We start from the raw sequence: 16,049 nt of genomic DNA on the forward strand, positions 1-16,049 counted from the left end.
TACGTCCGCTCTAAAATGGAGTATGCCTCAGCCATATGGAACCCTCGCCAGGTTTACTTGATTCAGTCGCTCGAAGCCATTCAGAACCGGCCAGCCCGCTTCATAACTTCCCAGTACTCACCTTGGCACAGCGTTACTGACATGAAATTGACTCTCGGACTCGAACCCCTAGCACTCCGCCGGAAACTGGCAATGCTCCGTCTTTTCCATAAATTATACTTTATAACTTTCCTGCACTGCGCAAGAACTTATTACATGTTCCGATACGCTCATCTCACTGTTTGTTTAACTCCCTTAGTATACAGCGTTTGCATGGTTCTTCCAACGCCTTCAACAAATCCTTCCTCCCCATCGCCATAAAAGAATGGAACAATCTTCCCGAAGCCGTGGTTTTAGAGTCAAATCACTCCAAATTTAGACAGTTACTATCAGACCATTTCAACCCAAAATAGCCACTTTTCCTCATGTTTCCTCTCCCAGCAATCCGTCTTGCGTCATCGCCTATTTTTCCTTTTCTTCTTTTTTGCCACTTATGTTTAGCATGTTTCACATTTACGTGTACACTTTTCCTTTAATTTATTGCTACTCAGTTTGAGATATTTTCATTGTTCTGTTTATACCTTATGTTTTCTACAGTTTATTATTTATTTTTCTGTTGATTTTGTGTTTTTTTTTCTTTTGAGCTGATGTATGGCACTATCACATCGCTGTTTCCCCCACCCTTTATGTATGTCCCCGAAGGGACCCTTAAGGGTATAATAAATGATGATGATGATGATGATGAATAAAAATGAGATGCATACATAAACAAATGTTTTTGCATTCCCAATTGAGTCACGAATTATGATCAACTGTCGATACATATGTGTGAAATATAGATGGCGCTTGAGACTCCAACGAAAGCAAATAAAGGTGATAGAATGACTTGAGCATTTTATGATGAGTCATTATTGAGTAACTAAATATTTGAATAGCGTAAAGTCAGTCATGCTACGCTTCTTCATAAAAAGGATTAAATCTTTCACTTGAACTACATGCACAAGTTATTCATTAGCCTGAGGCATTTCAAGAAAGAAAAAAATAATTATATATTTCAAGGTTGCTACCGAAATGCCCTACATTAAGTGTCACCTAAAACACGGTAGTACCTTCACCAAAGCAATACTCTGTAATGATACATATCACTCAGAAGCAAAATGGAAGTAATTTAGGTTAACAGAACGTTCAATTTGCCATAAGCTTAATGTTCATGCTCTATTCCTTGTTACCACTGCACAGAAATGGCAAAAATAGGTCGCTTCTACAAATGCGCACGCCGTGACTGAAGGTGATATGAGCTACTTTTATCAATTTATAGCGAGCTCATTGGTGTGAGGCCCGAATTTTGTCACAAATGAGATTCTCAACAGCTCGTGTGTCAACATCAACTCTCCTGACATACTCTCAGCCCGCGCACAACACCTCAGTGTTGCATTTCACTGCTTTAGCGAGTTTATTTTGGTTTGGATGAGGAACACCTGTATTCAAGGGTCAGCCAACACTTTGTTTTTTGAGCTCAAGCTTCTTGAAAAAAGTGGCGGCAGACTTCCTTTCCCATTCATTCCTCAATGCCTAGTCCCGTTCATTCCTCAATGTCTAGGTCACTTCTGTTCTGTCCTCCTTCTAGCGCGCTTTCGCCCCACGAACCATTCGAAGCATCCTCTTCGTCAGCTGTACAGCCAACGTCCGATTTTTAGGACTCCCTAAGGGCCGCGAAAATGTCCGTGAAATCGGGCAGTCCGTAAAAATGAATGCATGTCTTTTACTGCCATCAAAGGCTCAAATCACCACAGGCACATCTGAAAAGGCCTACCATCACGTTTATTAGGCATATCAGTGCCCCTACTGGGACAGGAGATGGTGGATGGATGCGTGTATAATTAAGGAATAGATACTGTGTCCAGTGACAAGTGCCCCTTCCCACGCCTGTTATGCTTCACCGCGTAACATTTCTGTATTGAGGCAAAGCTGACTATTGGAAACCGGCATTATGATCACTTGAGAGCACTTGTGATCACTTGAGAAAAGTGCCCTTGTGTGCTCGGTATACGCGACCAATGAAGCGCAAACAGTGATGACAGCATGCTGCTTTCATTATGAAAGAACAATAATAAAGAGTTCTTGTAAATGAAGGTAATTCCTGCAGGTCTCCCTTTGTTATGATTGCAAACTTGGGAGGCAGGCTATATCTTTCATGAATTAGTGACACATTACATTCGGGTTCACTTTTATTTTCTTACTTTAAGGAGGACTTGGCCCTCGAAAACCAAAAATTTGTCAAAAAAATTTTTTAAGAACAACATTTTTGGCTTGTATGTCTCATAAACTACCTGTTCTGTAATTATCAGCACCTAATTCAACCGCAAAGGCCACAGCGGCCCATAAAACACACGCGAATGCCAAAATGAAGTCAAAGTTCGCACGCACCCTATTCCCGGCCCATGCGGCCTGCCCGCACCATCTTGGTGTCAATTTGACCGTGAATTCTGTCTGTCTTGCGCTTTGCAAAATGGCATCGTTGGCGTGATAGATGCGATGCGGTGCGTTGATTGGCCGGAGCATCGCTTTCAAATCCCCCGAGCTAAAGCGTGCCTGCCATCGGCTGCTGCGCGGGCGGCGCCAGCAGCTGTTCCCTTCGATGCGGTGCCCTCCGTGCTCGCGTCGTTGTTTCCCCCTTGCTCCGTCCGCCTGAACAGGTGTCTGCTTGCGAGCTGCGCTATCTTTTAAGTTATTTTCTCAGCTTCTTTTTTTTTTTTTCTGGTTCTCTGTTGCACGCGATGCCGGCAATGAAGCCCAAGACAGTGCAGAGGCTCCATATGCAGAAGCATGATATGCGACTTGTCTGAGCATCGAACTTCCGATCTTCCGCAGTGAGTACCGACTGTGTAGACGCTTGCAGCGGCGGAACTGTGCTGTCGGCTGTCGCCAGTCGAGAATCCGACAAATTGAGTGTGCCTGGAGCCGCAGGAGCTAATTAAAAGCTCCGCAGGAGCTTCCTACTAAAAAAACACATGGGTTCAACTTTAAGGCCAGTTTTCTCAGAATAGATTTTTTCGCTAGTAGAATGTGATATCTCAAGAAGCGTTCTTCAGATCTGTGTGCCGTTTTTTTTTTTTTTTATTCTGTTCCTGAATGACTTTGGCAGGGTTAAACAAGCTTCCTTTTTTTGAAAGCTGGTGCAGTTAATTTATAAAAAGCAATTCATTTTTGATGAGTGTGGTCATTACTGGCTCCATCAAATTTAAAGTTGCGTTAAAATTTTTTTGGAGGGGAAATTTAATAGAAAGGGCTTTGTAGCCCCCTGGAATATCTATCAAGGGATCATTACAGTGAATTTCAGCTTCCTGTGATATCCTGGGATTTCTCCAGGCTCTTCCTCAGGCATATACATTAACCACTAGTTAGACCTCAATAACTCTGGAACAAATAAACACATCTTCAGGAAACATTGCAGTTCCTCATAGTTTGGTGGTATGAATGTACCCTGAAAGTTTCATCCGGATATCTTAAAAAATATAAAAAGTTGGTCTCCAGGGTATCCTCCCACTGCTATTCAAATGTTCATCCTCTTTTTCATCAATATTAATGAAACTTCCCATGCTTGTTAAGATTTTTGAGCTGATTTCAAATATGTAATTAGTTTTGTTGTAGGTCAATTAGTTTCCATGATAATTAACATCTCCCTTCCATTGTTTAAGGCCATAATGGAAAATAAATGGCACGATAAAAAGTTATTTGTAAGGCATGCTTAGATAGCATAAAGACTAAGGAATGAAAGATAGCAAGCAAATTATTTTAACTGGCCCTTAAAGGGAAGCTGAAGAGTCTGTCGAATTCAATAAGACGCTCATATACGGATGCGGGAACCTTATAAACCATGCAGGTAAAATTTAGGGGGGGATTTTTCACTTAGGAGCGACACAATTCGCGGTTAAAATTGCGCTGTAGATATGCCCCCGTTTGAGCGCCACGCGCTGCTGCTGACGCTGACGATGCGAGCGAAGACCGGAAACCGCGGCGTAGTGACGTCAGCGCTGGTGTTCCGTTCCTTCGCAGTCTCCGCGACCGTGCCTAACCGGGCTTATTTCTGCATGCGTGCCGTCCTAATCTGCTTCGCTTGACCCTACATTCCTTTGTTTGTGTGTATATAGGAGTGGTAGTTGACATGCGCAGCATCAATTGAACTTGTAGGCCGATCATGCCGGCGTTCTGTGCAGCCTACGCTTGCATGAACACCAGCGGCCACGGCGATGTTCCGATGTTCCATTAGTTCCTGCAAGACAAGAAGCTTTCACAGGGTGTCTACCAAGTTGACATTTCCAAATTCCCTCAGTTTTCCAGGTTTTCCCTGAGTGCCTTTGCCCATTTCCCTCAGTGATGCAGAACTATGTTTTATGTCAAGACGGGCTGAAACCATATTGCCTGATGCGGTCACTCCCGAGTAAGCACATGAAAAAAATTAAAAAACGACTTAATCCAATTTGAATACTAAGGAGTAGTGTTTATGTTATTCAAAAAGAGAATAGAAGGCAGGGGTTAGTAAAATGTACAGCAAATAAAGCGTCTTCGAAAAAAATTGCAAATAAGTCGGACATTCACAAATACGAATAAAAAGGAGATGCACATAGAAGCAAATATATTCGAATATGAACCATTTCTATCAACTGATAGCAAGCTCAGTGGTATGAGGCCCGAACTCTGTCACAATTGAGATTCTCTCTCAACCACTCGTAAGTCAACTTCAACTGTCCTGACATACTCTCAGCCCGCGCACGACGCCTGAGTGTTGTGTTTCACTGCTTTAAAGAGTTTATTTTGGTTTGGATGCAGGACACCTACATCTCGGCATCAGCCAAAACTTTGTTTTTTGAGCTCAAGCTCCTTCAGAACGGCGGCAGCAAGCTTCCTTTTCCATTTTTTCCTCAATGCGTACATCATTTCTGTTCTTGTCCTCCTTCGGCCACTCGTTCGCCCCAAGGACCATTTGAAGCATCTTGGTCAGTTGCACAGTCCACGGACGATTTTTAGAACTCCCTAGGGGTCGCGAAAACGTTATAAAAATCGGCCAGTTGGAAAAAAGTAAATGTGTGTCATTCACTGCCCTTAGGGGCTCAAACCGCCACAGGCACGTTCGAAAACGCTCTGAAGGCCTGTCGGTACACATATTAGGCATATCGGTGCTCGTACTGTGACAGGAGGTACCTGGTGCCACATGTGTTTAATTAAGGAATACATACTGGTCGCTTGGCAATAGCCCTGTCCCATGCTTGTTATGCTTCACTGCAATACTTTTGCGTATGCTTCACCATGTAACATTTCTGTACAGAGGCGAAGCTGACTTTCGGGAACCAGCATTAAGCAACACATCGTGTTTTCTAAGTTACTAAGCCAATCGCGAGGACCACAAAAGCGGAGTCCGTGCCATTGCTGACAACAGCTAATTCTTTCAATAAAAAACTTGGCACCCAACGGCAAGAAGCTTCACAGCGAACGTCGAAGCAGCTAGGTCTAGCGTTTCCGCAGTGGTGGCAACGGCTGCCAGCGGATCTGCGTGTGAGAGTGCCGGTTCGAGGTGGCGAAGTAATCAAAACGGCAGTGGTGGTGCTTTTTATTATTGCCGTTTCGGACCTGCGGTCACGGCAAAACGTCCGGAAAATTGGACGGCGAAGAGTTCTTGCGTCCGAAATTTCACACGTTCTGACAAGTTGACTCTATGGGGTACGTGGCGGTGCCGCGAAGCCGTCCAAATTGTTGGGAATCTGGAAAGTCGGTCATTGGCTGCACACTGGCTATTCATCCAGCCGACGAATGGCCTCAAAGACGATTCATTGCGATTCCTGTCTGTTGCTCAAGCCAGCATTACCGCGACTTTCGACCCTTCCAATAAAATTGCCGCTAATTTTCCCTGATAGAGGCCTAAATTCCCCGAGTTTTTCCTGACTTTTTCCAGACTACTCAAAATCCCTGAGAATTCCCGGTTTTCCCGGTTGGTAGACACCCTGTTTCAGTTAAGTGGGAGGCTGCCGTGAAGCGAAACAACTTCAAGCGCTCAAGAACAACAGTGTTGTGCTCTAACGACTTCCGTGACGATTACTACCGGAGTTTATCAATAATGCGTGCTTTGGGTTCTCCTTCGTGTTAACACGCTGAACGGAAGGTGCATGTTTATCTCCCACGCTTGACGCAGGGTTCATCGCCAAGCGCCGCGAATTTTCTATTCGCACGTGTGTTGTGAAACAGCCTGCATGCAGCTACCATAATGCAGTGCAAACGTAAAGTTTGCATGTGTTGGAAAGCCTGCTCGCGCCAGGACGCTACGCTCCCCCTTCTCTCGCACACATAGAGAAACCGACCATTTCACGTAGCCGACGGAATTCGCCGGTTACGAGTAGCGTGCAGATGGCGCGCTGATGAAGGTTCTATACAACAGCCGGTAAAATTTTCCCGCGTTTAAACCGTCTGTGTAGATTGCCGACAGCTTTGGGGCAGCGCACAAATGCCGAAGATCGCATCACCGCTTACGTTTACGAGGAGGCATGCAGTAACATAACGCTACAGTTGTTTGCCCGGAAACGTACTCACTGGAACGCTGAATGCAGCTTAGCAAAAAACATACTCGCCAAAGAACATTTCCAACACAAGGAGATGCTAACACTTCGTCTTCGCGTGGAAAGCCGTGCTTGCACCAGCATTTTTTGCTTCTTGGAGAGGCCGGCTCTTCGCAATCGGCTCGTACATGTAGGGAGAAAGTATAAAGCCCTTACAAGTGATCTTGCACGCGACAGTGACAGCACGAAAAGCGAGGCGATGGCTGTCGCATTCACTCGTCGCCTGCAAGCCGAACTCCACGCCAGCGACGGCTTTGAGCGACGACTTCTCGGGTATGAGATAAGCAATATACGTGCCGAAACTAGCGTGAGGCATGCTTTATCAATTTAAGTTGATGTACTTTACTAAAAAAGGAGCATAAAATATTTCTGAAGGTCTTGCACTAGGTTCTTATTCTTGCACATGTAAAATTCAATAGTTTGCTCGTTCCGTGCGACAAAAGTAGTATTTGAGTTATGAACATACGGTTCCGGCTTCGCACTATTAGCTGGTCGCTAATAGCACTTCCGAGCGACGAGTTCTAGATTTCTAGAAACGAGCGATTGAGCGACAACACCGGGCGATCTGTTCAAGCGACGGCCCGTTTTGTCGCTCGAAGCCGTCGCCCGTCACCGTCGCGCGCAAAATCGCTCTCGTGGAGTTTGGACTTAACGCCGAACTCCTCAGAGAAACGCAAGCTCTCGAAAATTTCCATGACCGGCTCAGCAAAACAGCACCAAACTACCTTGCACCGTGCTTCGTGTGTAGCGGCAGCAGTCGGTCTGGACGAATACCATTGTTGACGTCACGAGGCGGCCGACCAATCACAGGTGCGCGAGGCGCCTGTGGTTGGCCAATCACGAGGCGCGCGAGCTGGGCGTGTCTGTTGCTGCACTTTTCGTCAAAATAAAATATGTTTGCACTTTCTTTCGCTCAATTTCGATGCGATATTCGAATTCAGAGGGTTGAAAACCATGACGTACTGCTCTTCACTCATTTTTTCTGGAAAAGCTTTCAGCTTCCCTTTAATAGATATCTTAGAGCCCATTGAATACAAGCCCACAAAATATTGCAACCATGTGGCAGAAATTGTTGCAAAATAAATAAGTTCCAAAGTGAGAAAACAAATATTGCTTGCTATACTGCACAGAGTATATGTGCTCCGTTCTGCAGGCTACAGGCTCCGTTATGTAAAAAAATATAAATTTTTCTATCTGTTATTGGTGTTCAAGATATCGAGGCCTGAATATTAGAAGGAGACCAAATGTGTGTTTTGAGAAAAGTACAAAAAACAGACAGCATTAAATATGAGGGGATATGGCATCCATAACAACCATTTTGGATACTCACTCTACACGTGAACTTTCAGGACACATGCAATCTTGCGTGCCGCTTATAAATATGCAATCAGATTTTTTTCTCAGGTCAATAAAAAAAGAGGTTACAATTCTTCTTGTGTTAAAAATTTGGGATGTCATTTGCAAGAAATGTACTGCAACAACATAGCTAAAATGAAGCTGGTATGTTCGTGGATGTACAAATACTGCAAGCTAGCACTTGGATGTTTGTATCTACAGGGTGTCTACCAAGTTGACATTTCCAAATTCCCTGAGTTTTCCAGGTTTTCCCTGAGCACCTTTGCGAAATTCCCTGAATGAGCCAGAACTTTGTTTTATGTCAAGACAGGCTGACACCACGTTGCCCGATGCTGTCACTCCCTAGTAAGCATGCTGAAACAAAAGAATGACTTAATCCAGCTTGAATAGTAAGGAGTAATATCTATTTTATTTAAAAAGAAAACAGAAGGAAGGTGTTAGTAAAATGCACAGCGAAAGAAATGGTAAAGCCCATTCCAAATTGAGTCGAACATTTTCAAATACGAATGCAAAGGAGATGCATACATAAGTAAATATTTTTTAATATCAGCTATTTCTATCAAGTGATAGCAAGCACATCTGTATGAGGTTCTGAACTTTGTCACAACTAAGGTTCTCTCTCAGCAGCTGAGAAGTCAACCTCAACTGTCCTGACATACTCTCAGCCCGTACACAACATATCAGTGTTGGGTTTCACTGCTTAAAACAGTTTATTTTGGTTTGGATGAGGGACGCCTGTGTCTCAGCGTCAGTCAACACTTAGTTTTTTTAGCTCAAGCTCTTTCAAAAAGGCGGCGGCACCCTTCCTTTCCCGTTAATTCCCCAGTGCGTCGGTCCTTTCTGTTCTCATCCTCCTTCTACCACGCTTTCACCACATGGATCATCTGAAGCATCCTCTTGGTCAGTTGTACAGTCAACATTTGATTTTTCGGACTTCCGAGGGGCCGCAAATAAAATTGAAAAAAAGAACGGGCAGTCTGAAAAAAATTAATGCATGTCTTTAACTGCCTTTAAGGGCTAAAATTACCACAGGCAGGTCTGAAAAAGCTCTGAAGGCCTGCCAGTACGCTTATTAGGCATATCAGGGCTTGTACTGTAACAGGAGACGGGGTGCACGCATGTGTAATTAAGGAATACATACTGTGTCCCGTGACAATTGCCCCCTTCCCACACTTGTTATGCTTCACCGCCTAACAATAATGTACCGAGGCGAAGCTAACTTTGGGAGCCTGGCATTACGCAACGCGCTGTGCTCTGCGAGCTTCAAAGCCAATCGCGAGGATTACAAAGGCGGAGTCGGTGCCATTGGTGATAGCGGCGAATTCTTTCAATGAAAAACACGGCACCACACGGCAAGAAGCTTAATAGCGAACATAGAAGCAGCTAGGCCTAACGTTGCCGCGGTGGTGGTTACGGCTGCCAGCGGATCTGCGTGCGAGAGTGCCGGTTCGAGGCGGCGAGATAATCAAAATAGCAGCGGTGGCGGCTTTGATTAATGCCATTTCAGACCTGCAGTCAGGGCAATATACATTGACTCTATGGAGTACGTGGTCGTGCCGCAAAACCGTGCAAATTATCGGGCATGTCCGAAAAATCGGGCGTCTAGAAAATCGGTCGTTAACTACTCTGGCAATACATCGTGCCGATGACACGGCGTCAATGACGATTCGTTGCGATTCCTCTGTTACTGGAGCCAGCATTAACACGACTTTCGTTCCCTTTCAATAAAGTTACAGCTAATTTTCCCTGATAGAAGCACAAATTCCCTGAGTTTTCCCTGAGTTTTTCCAGACTGTTCAAATTCCCTGAGAATTCCCGGTTTTCCCGGTTGGTAGACACCCTGATCTACTTTAGCCAAAGTTACGAAATTTTAAATTTGCAGCTTCAACAGTGTGAATTCATGTTGGTGATTTCTACATGATTTCAAAATATTTAAGTGTCTTAAGACACTATCTCACAGTTTTTATGCGCTCTATGACTCGCCTGCATTCTGGGAAAGAAAGAATGACGAGAACTGAATGAGTAGAAGGAACACAGTGCTAATCCCAAAATTTGAGACTTTCGAAAAGCTACATTTCAGAAAAACAAAAAGACCAAAGAAACTGAGAAAATATAAATTTCAGGCTTTAAAACCGGCAAAACATAATTATTATATAATTAAAACGCAAAATTATTCCAATAATGTAGATATTAGGTGCACGTATAGGCTCATACGAGAATCTGCAATGCGCCAAACGACCGCGTGTACACACGAGGCAATGGAATAGGCATTGGCACATGGCCTGCGGTCTCCAATGTAAACCTGCACACGGGGATAGAGGGAAGGGCTAGCTACACTGCTGCATTATTGCCGATACAGTACGAGGTTGCGTGACACAGTGACTTATCTCCGGCGCGATCTGGTCGGCTTGTATGAACCTTGCGATAACTGCCTCTCCTTTCTGGCTTTAGGAAGTATAGACGGCTTACGCTTCGGTTTTCGTGAACGTGTGTTCGGTTTCAAATTTTTTTTTTTTTTTTTTTTGAGAGGGTCGATTTGCCGCTTACGTTCGCAATACAATGAACAAAGAAATGGTGTATCAACAGTTGTCGAAGCGACCCACTGCCAGGCCTAGCAGACGAGCTCATCTGCTAGGCCTAGTTGCCGTAGCAACAGCCAATCAGAAAGTGCCTGTCAGTACGCTGGGCCAATAGGAGGGCAGTGTGCATCACGAGCTTCGTCAGACCAGCCCCTGACTGTTTTACGTTTGCACTTTTTCTATGTGGTCATTGCCGGCGAGGATGCAGGCGATACAGGGAACAGAAAGATGGAACTCTGAGCTTTCGAACGATACCGAGATGGCGGCGCTTAGCGGCGGGAAAAACGAGAAATAGCTCCGTGAAGTCCAGTGTTTCTGCGTGATTTTGGGGTTGTTTCTGGTCATCCGCATTGACAAAATATTTTTTTTCGGACACGTAGGGTGTGTTTTTGGGCAAATGTTTTCATACGATGTAGATTGGGCATTACAGATGCTAAAACAAGTAGTTCCCAAAAATAAATGTTTTTTCACGATTTTTGGTTTTTAAGACCCACGTCCCACCTGCAAAAACTAGGTGCACATTAGAATCGTGTAACCAGGGTATTACTGACCAGCTTGACGGGAGGTGTGGAACACCAGCAGGTCGTCAATGTACTTGAGCTGGCCCAGCAGGCGGCTGCGGTTGGCACCCGTGCTCTTGAGGGCCCGCTCAATGCTCTTCCCTTCCAGGTCGGTCCAGTACAGGTACTCCTGGTACTGGGTCAACCCAAAGGGGCGCTGCGTTGCCGCTGCTGGAACAGAAACTCGGCGACGCTTGCCTGCAGCAACAGGTTTCTGCCGCTCTGAGCCAACCATCGTTCCAACATGCAAAACTTTGGGTGTACATAAAGAAGTGGTCAAAATTAATTCACAGTCTTCAACTATGGCACCTCTTTCTTCGTTGTACGATAATCGAACATTAAAGCTCTTCTTTATGTTGCTCTGGGATGTGTCGATATCATGGCATGATTGCCACAGAGAATGCGCTTGACTAGACAGGGCGCTTTATGTGACGTCACACACAGGTGAAAGCAGCCCCTAATAGCAACAAGTAATGCAGCACTGCAAGCTAGTTGCGCTTTGAGAGACACAAGGTACTCACCAGCCATGTCGCAGGACTCGATGTGGTTGGCATCGATGTCGGTCCAGTACAGGCGTTGTTCAGCATGGTCAATGGTGAGACTGTTCACACGCCCGATCTGGAGTGTATGCATGTATGTACACACACACACACACACACACACACACACACACACACACACACACACACACACACACACACACACACACACACACAAACACACACACACACACACACACACACATATATATATATATATATACTGTGGTGCCCAGTGGAGCAACAGTTCAAACAATGTTTTTTTTTTTTTCTTGTCGGCTACTGTGAAATCATGCACCTGGCGCTACACCTGAATAATCTCAGGCTCACGAAGGGAAGAAAGAGGGTACTAGCAGCTCACTGTTTTTCCAATTGCTTTTGAAGAACAAAGGACATACAAGTTAGCTACAGCATGTGCAAACAGGAGGCAAGTAAACTTTTGCTATCAAAGCAACAACACTTACTTTTTTCTTTTTACTTTAGCCTCCCTCAGACATTACCAGTGAGTAGGCTTGCGCAAATGTTTGATATATTCTAATACAGTAGACTTCCATTATTGCGATTACGGCTAATTCGATTTTTTTTTTTCAATTCGACCCCACCAAAGCACCCAGCCAGCACCCATGCATTTCTATGGGCCCAAACTTTTGTTATTTCAATCCTAAAATTGGCCTTCACCAAATAATTCAAACTTGACCAGTCAGCATTCACGTGCCTGGCTCCTATGAAGACCCAAATAGTAATCCTCCCTTTAGTGGCAGCATGTCTCGGCGGAGCTTTGGGGAAAGTGAATGCATTGAACACGCATCAATTTTCCATCAAGAACGCCTATTTTCAAGCTGCCCTAGAAAGATTTTCAAGAAATAACAGTAGCTCTCAATGTCTAATAACAGTATTTACTAGGCTTCCGTGAATATCAATTGCTTGGTTGGAAGCGAAGGTGAAGCAATTCGTAATTATTTTCAAATAATTTTGAAGCAAATAATTCAAAAAAAAATTATGGGGTTTTACGTGCCAAAACCACTTTCTCATTATGAGGCACGCCATAGTGGAGGACTCCGGAAATTTCGACCACCTGGGGATCTTTAACGTGCACCTAAGTCTAAGTACACAGGCGTTTTCGCATTTCGCCCCCATCGAAATGCGGCCGCCATGGCCGGGATTCGTGAATAATTTGAATAATCATGAGATTTGCTCAATACCTTAAGAACAGAACCAGAAATGATAAATCTAAGAAACACTAGTTCAGTTCAGTTTATTTCCAACACATGGGGGTCCTCCGGGCAAAAAAAGGTCATAGACAACTAGAGGGGAGCTGGGGACCATACAGACAGCAGGTAAACTGATGCATTTACAAAAGAACAATTTGAAAGACTTTACATCGCAGGGTATTTCGAAATAGTGAAAATAATATGCAACGCAAGAAAAAATCAAATACAGATATGGCAACTACGAACATACAATGAAGACATAGAAGTGTGAAAAAAATAAATATGCACTTGTGCTAAAGGGTTCTTCACTCATTCAACAAAAAACGTTTTATTTGCGACTATTTATAGAGTTTCATACTGAAATTTATTTGTGAATCCAGACGCTTTATTAGTGCGGGTATGTGATAAGCGAGGACAGCTCTTCCAAAATTTGTGTTGTTATCCGTCCGTTATGCAGTGCATAAAGAGCTGACGTTGTGTGTACTGCACGTAACAGGTTATGTTTATGTATGTGCAGCAGGACTTTGTAGTCATATATTTTACTCCCTTTGAGCAAATTGCGTTTAATAAACAAAGGATTAGTTCCTTATTTGCCCAAAACGAAATTGATTAGTCTCTAGGATTCAGTTTATTTCTAAAGTGCTGTTAGTTAGATATTTTCATACAAATATGCAAGTGTAACATCTCTTCGAACTCCAGCAGCACAGAAAATGTACTCGGCTTGCTCACTGTTGCGCTCAATACCCATTCCATATCAATCACAAGCGATGCTTTGCCTTTTGGGTGAAACTGCGACTTCTTTTTATTCATCGCAACTTTAGTACACTGTGATTAAGTATTTGTTTTTCCAAATTAGACAAAGTTGTCTTTCTGTACGAAAGCATGAGGTGCGCAGTACTGCAAAGGACTTTTCGTTTTTTTAAGTCAAGACAAACGGGCACGCGCTACGATAGAGGGTATATTAGAATTGAGTAAATACGGTATGTGGCAATTATTTATCACAAGGTCGCATAACCTCTCCAGAATCCAATATTTCGGGCTACCAATTATTGAGACTTTCAGGCAGTACCCACCGAGTCCCAATTGTTGGTGAGTGACTGTAAATCATTAAGAACAGAAGGACTACTTTTAAAAAATTGGTAGACGAACCTAATCTTTGACTTAGGTGTCTCTTAGTGGCACTTGCACCTCATTGGTGTTCCTTAGCGTCCTGAGTCAATAAAGAAAGAAGAAGAAAGAGCAGAAGAAAAGAAGAGGACAAGAAAGCACAAGGAGTGAGTGGAAAAAAATAAAGAAAGAAAAAAGAAGTTATAAAGTAAGAGCGTACGAATAAAAAGAATACAATATATGAAAGAACAATTGCAAAGGTGCACGAAGAACTACATGGCCAGCGGGAAAAAGAGACACATAGCTGAAGAGAGCGGCCCAGCTACGCTCTGGAACAACGAGGGGCAGGAGCTGGAGGCCGGACAGGAGGGGTGGAGCGGGGAGACTGTGGCAACCAAGTGGAAGCTGCTCTTCAGCTGCCGCCGCCGCGACTCGCGAGCTGAGCGGGCGCTCCACCGGAGACCACACAGCTACAGGCTGACAGAGCCCTTTAACGGACTACGATCCGCAAACTAAGAGGAGCCGATCAGGCGATCCAGGCGCCTCGGTCACCCCAGTGCCCAGACTACCTGACCCGGTCAACCGTGGGCTAAACGTCGGATGCAGCGATGTCCATGATGCATCGGTGGGCCCAACGACGTGGCGTTGGGAGCAGTGACAACTAGGTTAAGCGGCTACGTCGATGAACTTAATGTAAATATTTTGAACTTCATAACATGTTGTGTGTAAGGACTTTAGACAACATTCTTAATTAACTAACTTTGTCGATAGTTTGTCATGTGTTAGGTTTCTTGCTATTAGGTTTGTAACGAATGCTTTCTTGATGTATGTAGTTTTCTTATGCTCATACCCCACAAAGGCTTTTCCTTACTTAAAAGTTCCTTGCGTCGTGTTTACTACCATGCGACTTTGACACTTAGGTTAAGCGAGCGAACGTCTTTGCCTTGGCACGATACGCGGATGAAGAGCGAGGATGAAGCCCAGCGCGCGTCACCCGTCAGGGCGTAGCCCCTTAGCGAGCGGTGCACAAAACGCACCTCTCCGGTGCTGACGTCAGAGCATGTAACGAGCGCATGCATGCAGTTGTTGCAAGCGAGCAGATGCGCACCAGGAGTGAAGAAGAGAGAGACGAGGGAGTGACGTAACATCCGTCCGCTAGCCAGATGTGTCTATGCCAGGCAGCTGTTTCCCATTAATGAGCTGGTTAAATGTCATGCCACCTTCTTGTGCGTGACGTAATTACTACCACTTTCTACTTCCAAGTTCCAGCTTCGTTCGACAAGACTGCATCTACACCGGCCATGGAGCGAAAGATTTAGCGTTTTGTTGAAGATCAGACCGCCGAGAGTGCAACAGCCTCAGTCGCGGAGCCCGCTGCTCCATACATTGTCGTCGAAATTGCAGCAGTGAACAATCTTCTAGGCATTCTTGTGCAACACTTGCGGTGGTTCTGCGAAGCTAGTCCAGAGCAATCAAGATTACAGTCTCGCAACAGTATTGACAGTGGTTTGCGAGATCTGCAATGAACTTGCGTAGGGATGGAGCTCGCCATGGGAATTAAGGGCCCGGAAACGTGTAATCCTTTTGAAGTGAACATACTCACAGTACGTGCTATGTTGTCAACTGGCAACAACTAAATGGCCATGAATGATACGTGGTGCCTACCGATGGCTTTTGGTTCAGTTTTTTCAAACTTCCCTTCCAATATATCAGTTCTGAAATGTTTCCTGTTGTTTTCTCAAAACCACAATTTTGATGATACTGTATTGGAGGTGCATTATCTCTTCTTCTACTTCTGCTATCACTGTAATTCCTTTCTTTTTTCCAGAAAGGCAAAGCTGTGTAGAGTGCAAATTTACGAAATAACGTTGCTGCATTTACTAGAAAATTTTTTTAAATGTTTCTTTTATAGCAGTTAGATGGATTTCTCTCATTGAAGTTTGCAATGGTCTCAGTTGATATAACATTGGGTTAGAACACCATTCTTGATAATTTGCACTCTTCATTTGTTCCACATCATTTTTGTATGTCATTTTTTATTATGCCATAT

The 16,049-nt window shown here is 44.3% G+C and overlaps 1 protein-coding gene across 5 annotated transcripts in view; it reads right to left on the reverse strand.

Annotated features, from left to right (window-relative positions):
- arr (low-density lipoprotein receptor-related protein 6) overlaps window positions 1–16,049 on the reverse strand; it is a 466,849-nt gene that overhangs the window by 162,632 nt on the left and 288,168 nt on the right. For all 5 annotated transcript variants that reach the window (XM_075691044.1, XM_075691043.1, XM_075691042.1 and 2 more), the window contains 2 exons: window positions 11,664–11,760; window positions 11,134–11,340 (listed from right to left, as the gene is read on the reverse strand). In XM_075691044.1, coding sequence (XP_075547159.1) covers window positions 11,134–11,340; window positions 11,664–11,760 — 304 coding nt within the window. The remainder of the gene's footprint in view (window positions 1–11,133; window positions 11,341–11,663; window positions 11,761–16,049) is intronic.

This window comes from Dermacentor variabilis, chromosome 4, assembly GCF_050947875.1.
Source record: "Dermacentor variabilis isolate Ectoservices chromosome 4, ASM5094787v1, whole genome shotgun sequence".
Lineage (NCBI taxonomy): Eukaryota > Metazoa > Arthropoda > Arachnida > Ixodida > Ixodidae > Dermacentor > Dermacentor variabilis.